This window comes from Octodon degus, unplaced genomic scaffold, assembly GCF_000260255.1.
Source record: "Octodon degus isolate 3935 unplaced genomic scaffold, OctDeg1.0 scaffold00145, whole genome shotgun sequence".
NCBI lineage: Eukaryota > Metazoa > Chordata > Mammalia > Rodentia > Octodontidae > Octodon > Octodon degus.
In genome coordinates this window covers 4,263,783-4,284,611 of record NW_004524721.1, presented here as the reverse complement: position 1 = coordinate 4,284,611, position 20,829 = coordinate 4,263,783, and the positions used below count along the sequence as shown (strand labels likewise).

The following is a 20,829-nucleotide window of genomic DNA, read 5'->3' as shown; positions in this document are numbered from 1 at the left end:
TTTTTTTGTGGTGCTTGGGATTGAACTCAGGACCTGAGCTTGCCAGGCAGGGGATTATTCTACTGAGCTATCTCCCTGACCCTAAAATTATGCTTCTAATCTGAATTCTAAAATACATGTGGCCACAAAGGTAGTTGGCCTAAATGTCCAAAGCATACACATATATCATAAAGACTTTCATGCATAAAAAGCTTAACATATCACATGAAAAGGAAAATAATTATTAGCTAATTATTTTGCTAATAATTATTAGCACACTTTAAGCAAAGGTATATATTTTGTAATCAATTTTTCTACTCTCTGTCACTTTAGGTTTATTTCAGTCCTCCCATAATTTGAAAGATACTGCTTAGTGTTTCTGTTGCCATAGAAGTGGCTTGTGGTTGATTTTCATCTTTTAAATAAATTTATTCTCTTTAGTACCTTTAATTGTATATTCATCCTCAACACCAGTGGTCATAACCACTTGTTCCTACTCATTTAGGTAATGTTCTTTTATTTCTTATGCTTAACACTAATCTAGATCCTCTATGTTTCAGCTGCAAGGGGACATCTTGTCAGAAAACAAAGAAAACAAGTTAACATGAAAAACACAGCAGTAGTAACCATTCCGACTCAAGAGAAGGAATTTGCCTACAAGAAAAACTTTGAAAATAAAAGGTATAATGATGTTCTTTCTCATGCCATATGACTCAATTCTGTAGGCTCAGAGAATCAGATTCAGATGCCTCTCCTGCCTCTCCTGCCCCAGCCTCCCGTGTCTGTTATTATATGTGTGTATCACCATGCCCTGCTCGCTTATTTATTTATTTTGAGAAGTCTCATTAAATCACACAATTTCCTTGAGTGGAATCAAACTTGTGTTCTTTCTACCTCAGCCCTCCCACAGGGCTGGGATTTTAATCCTGTGTCACCACACTCGGCTTAGAGTATTTCTTGATCTCCCCTTCAATTTCCCTCAGCCACTGCCCTGTGCAGGTTTTAACTTCCCAACCTTAATTTCAATGTCTTCTGTGTCTAGTGTCTTTACTTTTTTCTCTCTTCTTAGATTTCATGGTTATTAAAAATAAGAACAATCAGCTGGGCATAGTGGCACACACCTGTCATCCCAGCACTCAGGAAGCTGAGGCGGGAGAATCACTGTGAGTTTGAGGTCAACTTGGGCTCCAAAGTGAATTCAAGGCCAGCTGTAAAGATTTAGTCCTTGGCTGAAAAAGAAAATATCATAAAGACCTTACCACTTTATCATCAAATTAAGGGAAAATCATTTTGGAAGGATATTGGCAAAATAACAACTTTAAAAGTTTTTCCCACTCCATTATACACTCATGAACTGTATTGAGGACATTGACTGAACGTTAATTTTGCAAGCTATTTCCTGTGATCAATAAATGTATTGCTTATTAAAGTACAAAACTTGAGCCTAGTGAACATATTCTGCTTACTGGTTTCAAAATTAGATTTATTTTCCACAACGTCTCATCACTGTTTTCAAAAAGATATATTTTGAAGGATTAAATTCTTAGAATTGTGATACCCCATTAAGTGAAAATAAATCCCTTACATGCTATGCCCTTTCTCACTCTTCACTGAAACTAGTTTCCTCCTTCTTTGGGCACAGTCAGCACTAGGGGTAACATTTGGGCAGAAGAGGCAGGAGAGGCACAGTTAGCAGTAAGGGTAACATTTGGGGAGGCAATTGATTACGTGACTTGAAACATTTCTAGGGCCAGGCATGGTGGTGCATGCCTGTAATCCCAGCGCTCAGGAGGCTGATGCAGAAGTTCAAGACCAGCCTGGGCTACTTAGTGAGACTATGCCTTGAGAAATAAAAGGAGAAGTTTTTATTTTATGCTTTCTTTGTTCTTTTTGCTTTTCTCCCAACATTACATTGCAGGGACCTGGTGACAGAAGACGTGATAAGCTCTAGTTTAGTATCATCATAGACTCAGGTATGATGTTTGTTTTTAATTTAATCATATGTAATGTATTTTACACAGGGAATCTTTTATGAAGAAACAAGCAGAAAATGCAGTGTCTACTAATGAATCAGTCAGTCCAGCTCTAAATAATGAAGGGAGTCCATCTCTAGGGCAGACCTCTGCATTCAGAATGGAAGAAGACACTACAGCTGTTGAAAGTAAGCACAGAGGCTGTCAGACTCAGCAAACAAGGAGTAGCATGCACGGAGAAGAGCGTCACCAAGGGCTGTGTCTCACGGGGGACTCTTGGATAGATGTGAGTTTCAAGCGGAAGTACATGAAAGACCCAGAAGAAAACAGTAATCTGAGGAATACAGAGAGAGAGGACTCTGGGATGCAGAGTTATTGTCAGAAGCACACAGGAGAAAGGAATTTGGAGGAACCAAAAACAGTATATCCAAAGAAGAGGTACACAGTGGAAAGGCCAAGCAACCAGGGGCTGTGGTTAGCTGAGAAGGAGAGTTCTTTGAAGAAAAGTTTGGAACCTAGTCTTAGCCAAAGGTTGGGTGCTCAAAATGCAAATAGCAAGGAGAAAGAGAAGAAGGCATTTGTAGTTACCCAGAATTCACTGGTATGCAGACAGGAGAGAGGCTGCGAGAGGCATGGGGTGGCCAGAGAGAAGAACAAAGACCCAGTGGTGATGCCAGCACCGGAGGCAGAAGACGAGTCTGTGGGGTCCATCCAGAGCAGATGCCATGGTTTCCAGCAAAGGCAACAATTAGGGAAGGACAGAGTGTCTCCTCCCATTAAAAGTCAAAGGATTCTTGCAACGCCACCAGAACTAACAAAAAACACTCACAGTGTGTATTCCTGTCCCACAACACATGAGGAACTCTGTAATAGCAAGGTGAAGACTGACAGAGATTCAAAAGCAACTTCAGAAAAAGAAGCATGTGATTTGGCAATTTTTTCAAAGCAGGTATGTAAATGGAACAAATGAGAAAAAATATGATGTACTAGTAACACCATGAGAGCTACCCAATAAGTGAGTGAAACAGAATTAATAACTAATATATTGTTTCACCTATGTTTATGAGACTTTTTTCATAAAATATCTCAAGGGTCCTGCTAATTCAGTATCTGAGTTTTTAAACCAGTTCAGTGTGATAAAAATAGCAGACAATATGACAAATGTCTCATGCTATACGGTCACTAGAGATTAGTTTACATTACTTGCCAAAATGCTAGAATTGGATCATGCAAACTTTCATGTATGTGCAGTTTTTGTTATTGCTAATTTTTTTAAGTATTCTAAATACCCTGAAGTTTATGCTTTCTCCCTGCCTCAAATGTTAATTGAAAAGACACAACTGGATGTCAAAATTAGATGTGAAGCCATACTGAGGCATGTGTTTGATGAAGATGAAAGTCTTATGACAGTAAGCAGTCATAGATGAAAAGGATCATAAAGAAAAGTCACAGGGGAAAGTTCCCTCCTGGAGGATACCTTCTGCCATCCATAGATGGGTCTCAGATGCCCCTAGAGGAGAAAGAGAAACCATAGGTTTGAGGGCCTCTCACTGGTAAACATATGCCTCAGACAAATCAGTACCATGGAGAGATCACAGGAACTAGGTCCCATAAATATCTGTTCCAGTTTCTGTCAAGTATTTGACCTTAAGAAAATGACTTCATGTGTCAGCTCTTATATTTTCTCCTATGTAAAGTAAAATATTTTAACCAGATGACCTCTAACATGCATTACTATGGCAGTCAATGGTTTATGAAATAAAGAAATTTATCATAATAAGGCGGTTCAAAGAAGGCTTGCCTAATACCTGAGGCCCGAGGCCAAGCCTTTCATCTCTGGTAGTGGCTGAGCTCACTATAGGTGAGGTCCAGGCATCTCTAACTTCTGGTTGTCTGTGTAGATCTGCCAAGGATTAAATTTCTCCTTCCTGTACTAATTATTTTTTTAAAAATCTAGAAATAGTGAGCTTTAAAAACATGCAGTCCTTCCTTTCATTGGTGCATAAATTTGCTCAGTCCAATGCTCAAATCAGTATTAGAACACAGACTTGTTATGCAACTGAAGCACTGAGGAGAGATAGAATTGCCAAGTCACTCACATAGAGCTGGCTGATACCACCCTGCATGTAGATTCAGTGTTCCACAGGAGCAAAACCAGAAGCAGAAAAGCACAGCTCCCACAGGCCTCCTGACAGGACAGCCAGGCTAACTTGGGATGTAGACAAGAGAGAAGCAGAGGCAGCCAGGTGGAAAGAGAGGATGGAAAAGAGTAGTCTTGAAGTCTAGCTAAGAAATGCTGGAATTGGAGGAGGGAAGGCACAAAGGTGGGACAGAGTTTCCTTGGGATAGAAGCAGAATGGCAATCACCACGAAGTGGGAAGGGCAGAGGCCAGATGTCAGAAGTTGATCGGAATAGAGCATGTGATGTCTGAAAATTCTGAATGAAAGATATGAGGTGAAAAAGTAGAACAAATGGGGGACATTGTGTGAAGAAAGGGCTTTGTCAGGGTAGATCCTGAAGAAAAAACATGAGCACCTTGGAATGTAATTGATCAACACCTGGGGACCTGTGCACCTTGCAGGACTTTTTGTATTGATTTCATCCAACTTTTGACCTTCTCTGTAGATATCAAAGTTATCTGAAGAATATTTTATTCTGCAGAAAAAATTGAATGAAATGATTTTGTCACAGCAGCTGAAGCCATTTTATCTGAGCATCTATTCCCACAAGCCAATCAATAAACGAGTTTTCTCTTCACAATGCCTCTCAGGTAAAAATTGGTAAAGCTCGAAATTTCTAAAGGAAAAATGAGTGCCAGATATATTATTCTTTCCCATGTCCTTTCTGTGCCATTTTTGAGGCAACTGTGTTTGGTTGGGGAGGGGGAGCTTTATTCTATTTCATTTCTTATAAACAGATACACATTTTTCTAGAATGTTCTACCCACTTTCTGCTTTCTCTAACAACCTTTTCGTGTTTTCTTCCTTTACTTTTTTCTCCTTTCTTATACTTTAATGAGGTGTGTGTGTGTGTGTGTGTGTGTGTGTGTGTGTGTGTGGCAGTACTAGGGATCAAACTCAGGACCTTGTGCTTGCCAGGCATGCATTTATGCTGCTGAGCTAGCTTGAGAATTTTGTATATGTCATAAGAAGGAAACAAAAAGTACTTCTTTAGGGATGGCTGCAGGGAAGCAAGTTCAGTAAAAGAAAGCAAACTTGTTGAGCTAGTTCTCTTTCTTTGGTCAATAGCTGTAGCCTAGATTAGTGTGTAAGGTGCAAATCTCTGTTAAGATGCACAAACCCAGATTCACAAGAAGAATATTTTTAAAATGTCTTGTAATCAGCCTCAGCTACACCCTGCCCTAACTGCTAGTGAATTCAATCTTAGTAATTACTCTCACCCCTACCCAACCCCAGGGCCATGCAAAGACCCCGGGATCCCATAGGACTTTGAAGGGTCAGATAACCCCTAGTGGACAGTTGTTTTCCCAGGAAGTGACTTTTGGGAAATTATCATCCCAGCTGGCTCTCATGACATCATCAAACAGAGACTTGCTGCCTCTAGGTCCTGCGGGTACCAGCATGGGAAGTTTTAGCATCTCAGCATCTCACTGTGTCCACCCGTGCTCCAGCTCACCTCCTGGCCTGGGCCTTGGCCTCCTCGAGAGGTGTCACTAAGAGGGTCAGACAGCCTAACACTCTGGTCCCTGCTGGCCTCCAGGAGCACCTGCATTGACTTTTCCCTCACCTGCTCTGAGCCCCTCTTACAGAGGCACCCCTGTAAGACATTTGGTACTGAGCAGGGACAGGAGGAGCTGCTGACCGCAGGCTGCTTCTGATCTCTTCCTTGCAGAAATGTCTGCAACAAGAAAATGCTAAGTGAGCTTGAGTAGTTGCCTGACATTGAAGAAAGGAAAATATCTTTCTATTTTATCCTCTATGCCATCCCATTGTTCTCAAGACAAGAATTGTGGTACAGCTTTTTTATAAAAAGGGTGTACAGAAACTGGCTTGGGGGTGCTTTCCCCACTGCTCTGCTGCTCGCTGGCTCTATTATGAAGAGTAGAGCTTAACACATAAGTGTCCAGCAAGAGGGCAGTGAGGAGCAAAAGGGGTGCAGACCCCTGCATAGGCAGCGCGTTGCAGTCCAAGGCTGGAGGGGGGAGGGGCAGGGGGAAGAAGCCACCTGGAGGGATTGCACATCTGTGAATAGGCTTGAAAAGCAGTAAATCATGCTAGAATATCAGATGTATTCACTCTACTCTTCAATCTACCATTGTTTTTAGTGAATGTCAGAAACCTGTTCTCAGCTTCTATAAAGGTTGTAACTCAGATACGGTGTACCCCTTCGGGTTTAGAGGGACAGGATTTTCATTCCCCTGCACATATGGAGAGGAACTTGTCTTAATACTATGCTTGTTAATATTGCAGTTAAAGCTAAGTTAGCAAACATCTAATGGTCTCACAAGCCTAGGAGGAACAGCAAAAGTACCTGAGACAGGGTCTCAAGTGGATAAAAATCAGGGCACCTGGATGGAGCCCAGTATGCAGAACCTCAGAGTGAGGCAGGGCCTTGGAAAATGCCATCAATGACAAGGTGCCAGTGACAGAACATTGGACAGGAAAGTCACCCTCAGATGCCAATGAGTAGTGGGGACTTGCTACAGAGTAGATGATACATCCTCTCTAATGCCACAAACCTACCATCCTTTCTAATGCCACATTAAAATGAACCTAGATGTGGCCCTGTCAGATAAAGGGGATGCTCATAAGCCTAAAAAAGAGTTTATGCAGAGAGCACATTAGACTTCTTGGTGGGACCAAATGCCCTGCATGCAACAGAAGAAGAAAGGCTGATCTTGGCTCTCAGTCTCAGAGGTTTTGGTCCATGGTCAGCCAACTCCAAAGCAGGATTGTCATGGTAGAAGCATGGGGCAAAGGAAACTGCTCATTCGTGGCATCTGGAGAGCGGAGAGGACAGAAAGAAGCCAGGGAGGAAGGAGCAGGGGGACTCACTACAGTCCCTGAGGTCGTGCTCCCACAACCTACCCAGAGTATGCTGCACTAATATCCTGAACATCTCTCAGGCATTAATAAATGAAGATTAGACATCACAGATCCCAGAGGTGACTGAAAACAACTAAGTTAAAGTAAGATTTGTTTTCTAAAATAATGCTAGAAAGAAATAAGGGTTAGGAAAGAAAAGTGAAGTCTAACTTAGGTAAACATAGTTGTACTTTTTGCATCTGTGTTACTGTAATGGTGAAAAAGTGACCTAGCTATATATAGACAACTGCACTTTCAGAAGATCCTCTCATTGCATTCCCTGCATGGAAGGCAATAGCATGTAAAGAAAACATAGAGGGCCAGTGAGAGAGGTTAGTGTTTGGGAGAGGTGCTGTCCAAGAAGATAGTTTCAAGCTATGATCAGCCAGTATGTTATAAAGGATTTAGTATTTAGTTGTACAAGAAGGGTCAGGTCAAGATTTCTAACATGATCAGCTGGGTGTCTCAGATTGGATGGATTAGATGACAAACAGAATGTGCTCGCTTCGGCAGCACATATACATTTCATAGGTACATAACAAGCTTGTACATATGAACGACAGAAGGGTTATATGGAATATTAAAAGCCTTAAAATTAATTTTTTGAAGAATAACCTTAGCAAATCACTAGCTAAAGGATAAAATACTACTGGATGAGAATTGGAGCACCGTAAGTCAGCTTAACTTTCCCACAGGTCAGATGGTTCATCGACACGACCTCTAAAGCACTCAGTGAGCAAGAAGCAGGCTCTCACTCTCCAGCCCAGGGGAAGCCCTCCATTCCTCGCTGACGTCACTTCCAGGGCTTGAGACCGACTGTGCTAATATTAGTACAGCCTGTGCACAGCTTCTGCAGCCCTGTGTGATCAGGTTAGAGCGCCGTCCACATGCACTCTCTCTGCTGCCACGCTGCCTACAGAGCTTGCTTGGCTTCCTCCAGCCCCAGGGGGTCAGAACCCACTCCAGTGAAGAATAGTGGCTTTTTTAAAATACTGCTATATTTTATCTCACTTTGATAGGAACCAAAAATTATTACCTATGTGATCTATAAAGTATGAGCAGAGGCCAAGAAAAAAACTGAATGGCACATGTATAACTCTGAAAATGTTCTTTTATTCTGTACTCTTAAAAGGTCCATCTAAGATAATTATGATGAATAGTCAATGAATAATTCACTAGCAGTTGACTCTTTTAGAAAAAAAAAGTAAGTTTTGACTTCAGTTTATATATCCAAATATGTTTTTCAGATAAACAACGATCACCATTAGTTTGAAAAGAGCCAAGGTGTAATCAGGGGCCTTAAGAGCCACCCCTGGGTTTCTTTTATTCTTCAAGCAGATGCATGTACATTTCCATGGTTCAGCTCTGTCGTTGGGCCCATGGGTGGTCAGACAGTGCTTGGGGTGACGCTCATGCCCCCAACAAAGACAGTGTCATGGTGTGCATGCCCGCAAGCTTTGGCTCCTGAGGACCGCACACATTGCAAAGATGACTAGGAGTAAAAGTGTGATCCTATACTGTGGTGCAGAGCAGGACGAACTAGGCTTCGCAGAGTCTCATGCATGCCCTCCACCCCATGGAAAGCACAGACATCAGTGGTAATGATCCTGTCCAAGAGACAAGCGATCTTCCAGAGCGTGCCTCCGGCTCTTGCTCCACAGTCAAGGTCACTTTCTCCTCTTCTTTTTCCTATTATGTAACTAAAAAAGACCTAGAGGGCAGCCAGGGAGCAATGTCTTAACTAAGTCTAACAGTGTAATTAAAAAATTAAAAGCTCCATTTTCAGGGTGCTGGATATTAGTGCAAATCAGAGAACAGCTCAAAGTTGAATGCCCATGGGTAATTACAGGTGTAAACTGACCCTGGGGCATTGGTTTTCATCTGGTAGAAAAAGAAAAGCCAAAGAAATGAGTTGTGTGGTTCAGAGTGGGGGTGGGAGCAGGTTGCTACCTCTTGAGAAGGTCAGAGAAGACTGTGAGTCTGCTGCAGAACGCAGGAGAGCGTCCCCAAGTGCTAAGGACACTGCCCTTGACTCTTCACCTCAGGTAAACTCAACGCAGTAGCACACGGGCCAAGCAAGAGGTCATCCCAGGGTAATGGTGAGAATTGAGCGCCCTCTGAGAGCCAAAGGAGTGGGCAGATTCAAAGCAGAGAGGAAGGCCTCGCACCTGAAGGGCGCACCTCCACCTCAACCTGCATGCCCTTCCCAGTGAGGTGAGGTTAGGGCTGCTGGCTCGGCTGCGGGGTAGGTGAGGTGAGAGGTAGAAGAAGAGCTTCTGGAAGGCAGGTTGTGGCCATGACTGCATCTGCCTTTAATGCACGAAATGAAAATGCCCCCCTTCTAGGTTTTCTGGTAGATCACTGTGTTACTTGAAGGTCACAGACTACGGAGAAGCAATGGAAATTTACAAACACTGAAAACTTGATTTCTTTAAAAAATACAGTAGCATAAGTATACTTCTGCTCTACTAATAACTGGTTTAAAAAGTGATACTTATGCAAATTATTCTCTGCCTGTATACTCAAGTAAAATAGTGTAATTAAAAATATTAGAATAATACTGAGATCCAGTTTTCTAATGGAAATATTGTCAATTGAGTTTTAAATATGTCTTTTCTGTTATCTAAATGTAAAAATTTGAGATAATGTCAATTCATTATCAAAACAGGGTGCATTTTTGATTGATTGAAACTCACGGAAATTACCAGGCTGCAATATAAAGTCTTGCCTTCCAGCTATAATCTTTGCAAGCTAATATTTATCATGCATAACACACAAAATAGCCACAAACCTAATTTTGCTAGTGCCAACATTGATATGCTGCTGATAATTTGTGATTATAAATGTTTATGTCACCTTTGTAATTAAGAGGGTAGGGTGGCAGGGTTTATGCTCCATCAAAGGAATAAAAATTCAGAGAGCTGGTCCTGGGCGAGATAAGCATATGCCGCTCTGAAATACTTGTATGCTGATAGACTCGTAGAAAATTTGCTCTTAAAAATCAAAACTCAAAATAGTCCAAGGAAATTTATCAGAGCAATGAGGCCCTCCTAAATATGTGCATCAGGAATTTTGTCTACTGGCTGACACTCTGCATGGTAAGAACTTCAGTGAGACACACCTTTAAGAATACTCAGCCCTCTGCTTTAGATTTTGCTGGTGCAGGAAAAAGTGTTGATAATCTAACACTGGTTTGAAGTCTGGAAAATGTAGAATTAATCAGGAATTCTGAAAATTCAATACCTTCTGACATTTTGGCATACACACACATTTGTATTTGTAATTTTATCTAAATATGACCTTATCATACACTCAAGATTTTTTAGTCTCTCTCTCCCCCCCCTCCCTCCCTCCCTCCCTCCCCCCCCCCACCCACCTCTCTCTTCCACAAGTCTCCCGACCAACCCATATTGTCATCCCCTTAAAGGAACCCTTATTGTAAAACATCTGTTCTATGTGTTCCTTTATGCTTTCTTCACATAGCTATTCCTATACTTGTACACATACAACATAGTGAAATATACAGTATTTTACATAAGCCCAGTCATAATATAAACAATTAAGCACTTTGTTTTTCTCAACTCAACACCTTGGCAGGAATTCCTAGACATCACCTAGTATAGTGATAATTCGTTCTTCTTATTGGCTACATAATATTCCATTTGGGAATAACAGTCATTTTGTAATCTTTCCTTTAGTTAGGCATTTGTTCTGCCCTCATGTTTCTGCCATACTGAAAAATGTTAGCTGGGCTCAGTGCTGGAGATATATATAGATATAGATATATAGATATATAGATATATAATTTTTTTGTATTTAGCACAAGGTCTACAGGGTCTCACTATGTAGATCAGACTCATAGTGATTCTCCTGTTTTCAGCCTCCCAAGCTCTGAGATTACAGGCACGTGCCACCAAGCCTAGTCTCAATAGTCATCTCAGTGCACCCCAGGGACGGGGCCCGCATAGCAGGCTGAGGATTGAACGCTGGCTCTGCACTCTGTCTAAGCTGGCGCTTTAGTCCACTGGGCTATCTGGTCAGCCCCCAGTGCTGGATATTTTTAATCCCAGAAACTGAATAGGCCAAGGCACATTTGAGGCCAACGTGGGCAACTTTTTAAAACACTTTTTTTGAAACAGGTGGGCATGTAGTTTGGTGGCATAGTGCTCACCTCACGTGTGAGACTCTGGTTCAATTTTTAGTTCTGAAATAAAATTATAGTAAAGAATCTCTTCAAAAAATTATTGTAAGGGACCAGGGAGATAGCTCAGTGAAGAAAGTGCTTCCTGGAAAGTACAATCCCCTGAGTTTGAGCCCTGGTACAGAAAAAAAAAAAAATCCCTGTATACTGGGATTTTAGTTTTGTGGACTAAAACAACAACACGAAGAAGTTTTTATGATCTTAACCTTAGAGTTATTATAGAGTTGAAAGTATTTTTGCTTTTGATAGTTCACTCTTCTAAAAACCTTTAACAGTTGATACTTTTTGCAACAATTTGTGAAGTCACACTTGTTCTGACACTGTATCTGGACATGTCACCCTTTTTAATATTTCATTTGCCTGGAATAAAGTTATATCTCATTATTTTAATTTATATTTTTGTCTTCTTGTTAATTCATATGCCTTCCCTTACCTATTTCCTTTTTTAGTTTGCTTGTCCTGAGTGTCCTAGCTGTATATGTGCTCCGTTTTTCTATCAGTCCATCCTTTATAGATATTTGTTTGCACTCTTTGTATACTAAAAATCTTTGCTATAAATACAGTTTTCCACGTTTGCCATGCATCTTTTGCTTTCAGTGTCATATAAAAACTTTGTAGCCGTTTTGCAGAATGGAGGCCCAATCCCAAGGCCTCCTGCCTGCTAAGCAGTCTGCCACTGCACTCATTCCTAGTCCCTCATCGATGCTCAGCACGCAAACCTGTGTAACTTCTTCTATGACTTCTGAACTTTACAGTGTTCACACCTCTTGATTATTCATGAATTTCCCTCCATTTTTCAAGAGGTTTGTTGATTCTTTTATTTACATTTATCTTTAAAGCCTCAAGAATTTATTTTGATGCATGTGACAGTTTGATGGCCTGATTATAACAGAAAACATACAGCATTATGCTGTTCAGCCCCAAGCCTCAAGGCCAAAATGGATGTGACCTCTTACTGTGTCTACACGCCTCTACGGCCACCACCAGTACTACACCTACCCCTGGGCCACCTCTGCAGCCAGGAACAGACCAAAACCAAGGAATGGTCCCCACTATCCAAAATTTCTGTTTCTATTTTAAAATATAGAGGTAAAAAAGAGTTAAGTGGCAAGAAGTATGGAGTTAGGTTTTACATTGCTTTTCCAAGGCTGTCATCACAACGTACCACAGACTGAGTGGCTTACCAACAGAAGTATTTCCTCCAAGTCCAAAACCAAAGAGCCAACATGATTGATTCTCTCCAAAGTGTCTCTCCTCAGCTTGTAGATGGGCTTGCCCAGGTCTTCATGTGGTTCTCTTTCTGTACATATGTCTATGTCCTAATTTCCTCTCCTTGTGAGAATACTAGCCAAATTGTATTAGAACCCACTCTGATGACTTCATTTTATCTTAATTCTTTAAAGATCCCATCTCAAAAAAAGTCACATTCTGAGCTATTGTTAAGACTTCAAAATGTGGAGACAGGACCAGGGTTCAATCCCTGGCACCACATGCAGTGTTGGCCCTGCCCCTGGCACACTGAGCTATCAACAGAGTCTGGGCATTGTGGTGCATGCCTGTAATCCCAGCACTAGGAAGGCTGGAAACAGGAGGATCACTATGAATCTGAGCTATGCAGTGAGACCCTCCACAGGAAAAAGAAAATGTGGAGACAGGTGTGGTGGCATGCACCTATAATCCCAGCACTTGGAACCTGAGGCAGGAGGATCACCTTGAGTCAAAGCCAGCCTGGGCTTCATTGTGATGTCAAGGCCAGCCTGAACTACATAGCAAGACCCTGCATCAAAGGAAGGGGGGGGGCAGATAGCTCAGTGGATTAAAGCGCCTGCTTAGGCAGACACAGGGGCCAGGGGTTCAGTCCCTGGCCTGCCATGCTAGCCCCATCCCCAGGGTGCACTGAGATGGTGACTGAGACTGGGGGTGGAGGTGAATGCCTGTAATCCCAGTGCTTGGGAGTCTGAAAAACAGGAGAATCACTATCAGTCCGATCTGTGTACTGAGACCCTGTAGACCCTGTACTAAACACATTTTTAAAAAACACTTTAAAACGTGAGTTTTGAGAGGGAACCATGTGAAACTATAACAGGTTTCAACCAGCAGGTACAAGCAGCAAGTACAGTAAGTATCCAGTGACAGGAAGAGCCACGGCAGGCAGTAAAAGCCACCAAAGAGGAGGCCCCAGACTCAGGCACTGAGGCTGCTTGGCCCTCAGCCAGGTTGTGGAACTCTCTGCTATGAGGGGGTGAGAGCAGGAAGAGGCGGAGCTGCTTCCACAGTGTGGCCAGCACCAAAAAAGTCGCTGGGCTGACCAGTGGAGCTTGTTCAGCTAGAGGGATGGTGGAAGACAAAGGACACTGCTGGGGTTGTGAATGACCTGGCCCTGGACTTGAAAGGGAAGGTGAAAAGAACCATTCTTATACATTTTTTAAAAATTGGGTTTCATAAGTGATATGGAATTTAAGGAACAAAATATCAGGGTCTCATCATTAAATAAAGTATGGATGTCGAGTTAAGGCTCTGCTGCAGTTATTAAAGCCCAGAGTGTGGTGGCAGTCATACCTGAGAGGAAATAGTACATAAATATTACACATTTCAAAGAATGTGTTAAAAATTGGAAGAAACATAATTGCTTATCTGGGGCTGGTGAGATAGCTCAGCAGACTAAAGTGCCTGCTTAGACAAACTTAGGCAAGCACAGGGACCAAGCTTCAATCCCTGGGACCACATGCTGCACCAGCCCTGCCCCCAGGGTGGGCTGAGCCAGCCGCAAATAATAATAATAATAATAATAATAATAATAATAATAATAATAGCTCATCTATAGGAAATGAAAACAGATGAAACAAAGGTGTCACATATTTTGAGCCTAGAAGACATAAACATTGTCACTGAGATTGTAGTGCCTGGAATTTTACATGGAGCAAAAAGACAGGCACTGGTTCATTAAAGTCTGAGAGGGCACGGTAGAAGAAATCAAGGAGGTGGAACCCAAGGCACTGAGTGGCTGGCAGGAAGCACATGATGCCAACTGAGACAACTCAATCTGGGAGGCAAGGGGAAGGTCTCATTCTCATCCAGCGGTATGGGGGGTAAGCCCAGGGCCTTTGCACTGGGCTACATCTGCAGTCCTGTTTGTTTTTATTTTGAGACTGGGCCATGCTGAGTCTCTAACTTGGTCTAGCCTGGGCTCAAATGTGCAATCCTCCCTTAGCCTCTCAAAGTACTGGAATTGCAGCATGTACTGCCGTACTAAGCTTATGTAGCAAACTGTGATTAATCATGTACTTGTGCCAAATATTTCCTTAAGTGCTGGGAACATACAAATATGTAAGAGGAAGTGTCTGCCTTCGGACACCTCAGTCCCAGCTGCAACAGCAAAGGGTGGTCAGTAACGTTCAGTGGCAAAGAGGTCAGCGATGATAATAGCAGAGAAAGGACCTTCGGGTTTTCCCATGCCGGGCACCCCTCACCTTATACAAGGCATTTTCATTGTCTGTCATGTAAATCAGATTAAATAAGGATCATTTGAGGAGAAAATGAAGACAGAATCAAGAAGTCCTTAGTGCCCAGCTCTTTTTCTTGACTTTCATGATATTTACTGAGACTTTCTGCCATCTTCAATTTAATTTCTGTTACAATAGTAATGTTTTGATATGTTAATTCACACTTTAAATGTTAAAGTCAAGATAAAATTTGGTCAGCGAGTATTTTCAAATGTTTCTAAAAATATTAAAAATATGTAATGACCTGATAACTGTTATTTTTATGTTTTTCACCATTCAGACTGAACTATAAGTGGATGTGACTAATTCACTTTAAAAAGATAAAATTTTGCAAAAGCCAGTGGAAGCTTTTTAATGATCAACACTGATAAAAGGGGAGAAGGGAAAAATTAAAGTCAGCAGTAGACAACTGAAGGAAGGCATGTTGTGAGGAGTAGGGCAAGGACTGGCTGGGGATTAAAAGTGTTCCCTCTTTCTCCCAGCATTAGCTCCAGTTGTGTGTTTACAATTTCCTGTTTACCTTAAAAGGAAACCATTGCATGATAATAGTCTTGGTAATTAAACACTTGTCTATGATCAACTTCTTACAGGTATTTCTAAAGGAGAAGAGCCAAAGCTTCTTAGACCACCAAGAAGACCCCGGAAACCCAAAATGTTGAACAACCCTGAAGACTCCACATACTATTATCTACTCCATGTAAGTGGTTCACTTTTATTGTCAGGTGGGAGCCGTGGGAGCTCCCAAAGATGGGTGGAAATGGCCAGCCAGCGGCAGACACCTTGAGGTCTTCTCTTCCTGACCCTCCCCAGTGGAATGTCTGGGTACTTTGCTCCCCAGACGCTTCTCCTTGTGCTCCAGCCTTGTCCCATAGTCCTGTGCCTACGATGTCCTCCCAGCAGCTTTCTCTGTCCTCATTAGACTGAACTTATAGACAAATATCAGCCCAGTAAAGGAAATCTGCCATTGTGGGATCTCTCCACAAAGGGATCTTACTAGACAGGGACCTTAAAGTAAATGGTTATAGTGACACATGAGAGGAGAAAAGAAGAAAGTGGGTATGTGTTAGACATCAGTTAAATCCCATACCTAGAAGGCAGTGTGTTCATAACAAATGGGCCCTCTAATTCGAGAGATGGCCCTTCACGTTGTAGCTATTTCTGGCAGATCATGGTTCTGAGACACAGAAAAGGGTGTCCAAGCCATCACATCAGGGACATTAATTTTATTAAGGTCTTCTAGCTGCACCCATGGCTTGCAGCTTGTGAACTCACTGACGTCAACCCTGCTAGGTTGCCCTTCTTCTCCTGTTCCTGTTGTCCGTGAATGCCCTTATCATCGACTTGGTTTCCAAAGCAAAGAACCTGGGAATCACCCTAGATCTCCCCCACCTCATACCTGTTACCTAGATGATTTGCGCTGAGCTGGAGCTTCTACCTGCAAACATTCCCTCCAGTCATCTCTTCTAACCTCTCAGCAAATATCCTGTTTCACATCATCATCTTTTCTCATCTGGATTATCTCTAGCCCCACCCAGCTACTTCTAATCCCATCCTCCCCATGTTACATCAGAAAATGTCTCTAAATGGGAAATTTCAGTGTGTTCCTCTCTTGCTATTGACAGTCCTTTTCACAGCTGAGCAATTAGTTCCACGAGCATAAACTCTGATTTCTACCAAGACCTTGCTCATTGGATTTAGGTTGGATATTCCACCTTGCCTCCTGCCCCTCCATTTCCACTCACCACAGATAACTACTTGATGCCTTGTTGGTGCAAGGCAACCTCTCCTGGTTTCAGGACCTTTGCACCTACCTAGAGCACTTACTTAACCCCAACTTCCCCATTGCCACAGTGCCAGCAGCATTTCTGCACCCATGGAAGTTATAGGACACACCTCAAGAAGAATGTGTTGGAACCCAGAGAATGTGTTAGAAGCAAATTTTCTCCTCCATGGTAGAAAATAAAGCTTGTACTTGACTTCCAAGTTAGAGGCCTTCTAGTTCTTCTCATTCCCTCTGATGATTTCTCTTCAATTTCCCCAGAAGTCTCTTCTCCCTCTTCGTAATGCCAAGATCAATTTTTCAGTCTCCTTTCATTTTCTTTGAACCATTTCATTAGCTGTTCTGACATCAATTACTGCCCATTTCTTTCTTTTTTTTCATAATTTTATTGAGAAACAAATAGCAATGAGACAGTTTCAGATCAAATTGGTAAGACAGTTTCAATAATTAACACATTGCATACATTCTTCCTAGTGGTTAATTGCTGTACAAGATGCGGACATAATATTCTATTTACAAATACCATTAGAACAAATCCCTCTATTCATTAAGAGAATGTAACTATATATCTATCCTAACCACTTTGAATACACAGATACAAAATGGACATTCATCTGTATACCCTTTTTTTGTTAAGTTCCCTTCTTTGAATATTATAGGTGTGTAAACTCAGCAGAATATTCTAAAAGAGTCCAGTAGCCCATAATAGTATTGGGTCTTCCGCTTCACTGGCAATGTCAGAAATTGTTGACCTGAGTCCCCTGTAGCTCAACATAACAGCATGGCTTTACTTCTTATATTTTGTTTTTATACTTTTCTGCTGGATGGTTAAGATCAAGGTAAAGCAGGACCTATGCAACAAGAGGTGTAGCTTTTGGGTCTGATAAGGTCAGTGAAATCCCCTCAGGATTTATCCTGAGATCCTGTACCTCAGATTGTAGAACCTTTGTCAGTGTCAGCCATGTGGATGAGTCACGGCCATTGCTTCGCCAATGTGCTCTGTGTGAAAGCCTGAGAGAATGTTTTCTCTCCATGTGACTCTCCTTAAGCACACTCTACATCATCGGTCACTTTCCTTTTTGGCCCCATAATCTCCTTGATCAGAAAATTTGGGACACTACCGAGTTACATGATGTAACAGTACAAGTTACTGTCTATTTCTGAATATCTATCTCTGGCCTGGGTCCCTGTCTCCAAACTCAAATATCGCGCCACCTATATTTTTACATATTCTACATTCATGTATATATTCTATGTGGACACAAACATTTTCATACATGGGTGCACTCATAAAGCATTGTTGAGACATGAGTCACATGCCATATAAAGCACCCACTTAGAATATACAACAATCACCACTATCAATTTTAAAACATTTTCATCACTCAAAAAAATTTCTACCTATTGGCAGCCACTCCCAAGCCCTCTACAGAACTGCAAGCCCTAGGTGATCATTTTCTGCCTCTTTGAGGTATTGTGCAGAATCACATACTACTTAGTTTTTTCTGAATTACCAAGTAACTTTAGAAGTTGGTAATCTGTTATCCTGATTCCTCTTATCTTTCCTTAAATCCATACTGTAATTATCCTTATAGATTGCTATATATTATATCATTTTTAAATTCTTCTATTCCCTTTAGAAGTCAATCCAGGAAGAAAAACGAAGACCAAGAAAAGACAGGTAATTATTATTTCTAGATTTCAATGAGTCATTTTGTTCAAGCAAAAATATAAATCCATGTGTTTAGATTTTAAATCATATTTTATGTGGATACATTTGAGAAGAATGTGCTGTCAACACGTTTATATAGCAAATGTGCATAAGATCTGGTCTATTATAATATACTGAGCCAGTACAGTATGAGATACTGAGATCTCAAATATTTTTTGAGTGAATTATACTGTTCTAGTATAGAATTTGCTTTTCTTAGCAAACTGGATGATTTTAATTGGGGAATTTGAACATACCCATAGCCACATACTTCCTCCCTTGAATTCTTTTTTATTGTTGTTTGTCTTTGAACACATGCTAAGCCTCACATTTTATAATTTTTATGAATTTGTTAGGAAGGTACGATTTGTGTGTCCAACAAGTAAAGCACATTTAACTTCCTATGATTCTCTTTTTCAATAATATTTCAATCCATCAGTACTTTACTATTTGAATATTATGTCACTGTTTTAGTCAGTAGCCCTGTCAACTAATTTCAACACAGTGCTAGTGATAAAAGAGGTTCTTCTGTTAAGCATGATGAACACAGAGTTCCCCTTCGTGAATCTATCACATTCTGGAAATTCATTTATAGATTGGTATCTGTGACTTTCAAAAACATGCTTCCCTGGTAGATTCCCAAACCTGTTTACCTCCAAAGAAGTCACATAGGTGCTATAGGTGCTGAGACCACAGGGTCTATATTTGGCCTGACAGGGTCCAAGATTAATAAAGTTCAGGGCATACCATGGGTACATGTCATGCACAGGACTTAAAATCTCATCCAGTATTTAATCCCCGAAGGAAAAAGTCAGAAGTTTACCAGTGAAGGAGATAAATTAAGGCCATGAAAACTTGTGTGTGTCAAGGTACTGATAGATAATAAAATGTGAATGTATTCTGTGGTCATGTACAGAGGCCAGCTTTTCTGACTGGCCCAAGAGCCATTTGTGAATGCTGATGGCAATGCATAAACTGGGGCACGGTTAGCACTGGCTGTTCCAGTGTCTACAAGTTTTGTGTTAAGTTCAACCCCATTCTCTTCTTCATTTTAGTAAATACTGCTTATACACGCTTCAAGACTTGTCTAATTTTTATTGATATGTATGTGTTAACTCCTGCTAGGGAAATAGTTCAGTAGAATAAGCACTTGCCTGGCAAACTCAAGGTCCTAAGTTCCATCTCCCATACCACAAAAAAAAAAAAAAGGAAAAAAAAAAACCCTAAGTTGTAGTGAATACTTCAAAAGAAGAAAGCAAGTATTCTGTTGTTTTAAGTGAGTAGCAAGTTAGACTGATGGTATGATATGTTTATTTATTCATTTACAGTCAGGGAAAATTACTAGATTTGGAAGATTTCTACTATAAAGAATTTTTGCCCAGTCATTCTGGACCAAAGGAGTGTAAGCCTAGTTTGAGAGAACAAAGATCACGGGAACTCCAGAATCAGTTCTTTAAAGCTGATGAAAGGTACAAATAAACTATGGTGTGAAGTACAGCATGTTCAACCTTATACTCATAAGTCCACTTGTTTTAGGTGTAAACTTGTACCAAAGTATTCTTAGTGAGTATTGCATTAGATGAGTGATACATTGCTTAAAAGTAAAATCATAAATGTTGTATTATAATAAGTAGGCATTCCAGGGCTGGGGAGATAACTGCGCAGTCCAAGTGCCTGCTTGGCAAGCACGAGGACCTGGATTTGATCCCCAGTACCATATAGCATGCTGGCTCCAGAAGCCTGGGCACACTGAAGAGGCTGAGAAAGGAGGATCACTATGAGTCTGAGCTGCACAGCGAGACCCTGTACCAAATAAATAAATAAAATATTTTTAAAGTAAGTAGGCATTCCAGTTTTCTTAGCAAAATCCAAGTTTATGCCTCTTTTCTTGGTGTGACTGGAGGCCCATTTTAAAAATGTCAGTTTGTACAATAAACTATATGACCATCTTAATTATAACCAAATATGGGGGCTGGGGAGATAGCTCAGTGGAATGAGTGTTTCCCTGGCAAGCGCAGGGGCCTGAGTTCAATCCCCAGTTACGCAAATATATATATATATAATCTGAAATCTGTATTAAGCTCTAGAATGTTTTAGTTGATAGTATCTTATTATGCTCATAATTTCTTAGAATCAGGGATATCAGCCAAAACAATGATTTGGAGAAAAATACTAATTTTCAATTCAATTTCTCATCTTTTTTTTTTTTAATTTTAGAGAAGGGTCTACAGGGTGTTCAGGGTCTCACTACTAGATCGGACTCGTAGTGATTCACCTGTTTACAGCCTCCCAAGAGCTGCGATTACAGGTGCGGGACACCACGCCCAGTTGCTATCTCAGCAGGCAGTTGGGGGGCGGGGGCAGGGCCAGCTCAGCAGGTGCTTTAATCCACTGAGCTATTTGGTCAGCCCTGATTTCTCATCTTATCACCAGTTATGTGATGTTAACTTGTAGCTCCCCCAAATTCTTTGCAACATTTTGAGATTGAGGTTATATATACATTTACTTTCTGCTTCTGTAAATCTGACATTTTAAAATTCTACATGTAAAAGAGAGTATTTGTCTCTGGGTACCTGACTTATTTTGCTTGGCATTCTACCAGCTGTGAGGTCTGTTGGCTGTGAATTATTTCCACC

The 20,829-nt window shown here is 41.2% G+C and overlaps 1 protein-coding gene across 1 annotated transcript in view; it reads left to right on the top strand.

The window, feature by feature from the left end:
- The window catches only part of Myo3a (myosin IIIA), a 180,483-nt gene that overhangs the window by 159,305 nt on the left and 349 nt on the right, over window positions 1-20,829 (top strand). Inside the window, 6 exon segments of the mRNA XM_004641883.1 lie at window positions 540-660; window positions 2,001-2,901; window positions 4,579-4,723; window positions 15,293-15,399; window positions 18,123-18,163; window positions 19,522-19,680. Of these exon segments, the coding sequence (XP_004641940.1) occupies window positions 540-660; window positions 2,001-2,901; window positions 4,579-4,723; window positions 15,293-15,399; window positions 18,123-18,163; window positions 19,522-19,680 (1,474 nt within the window).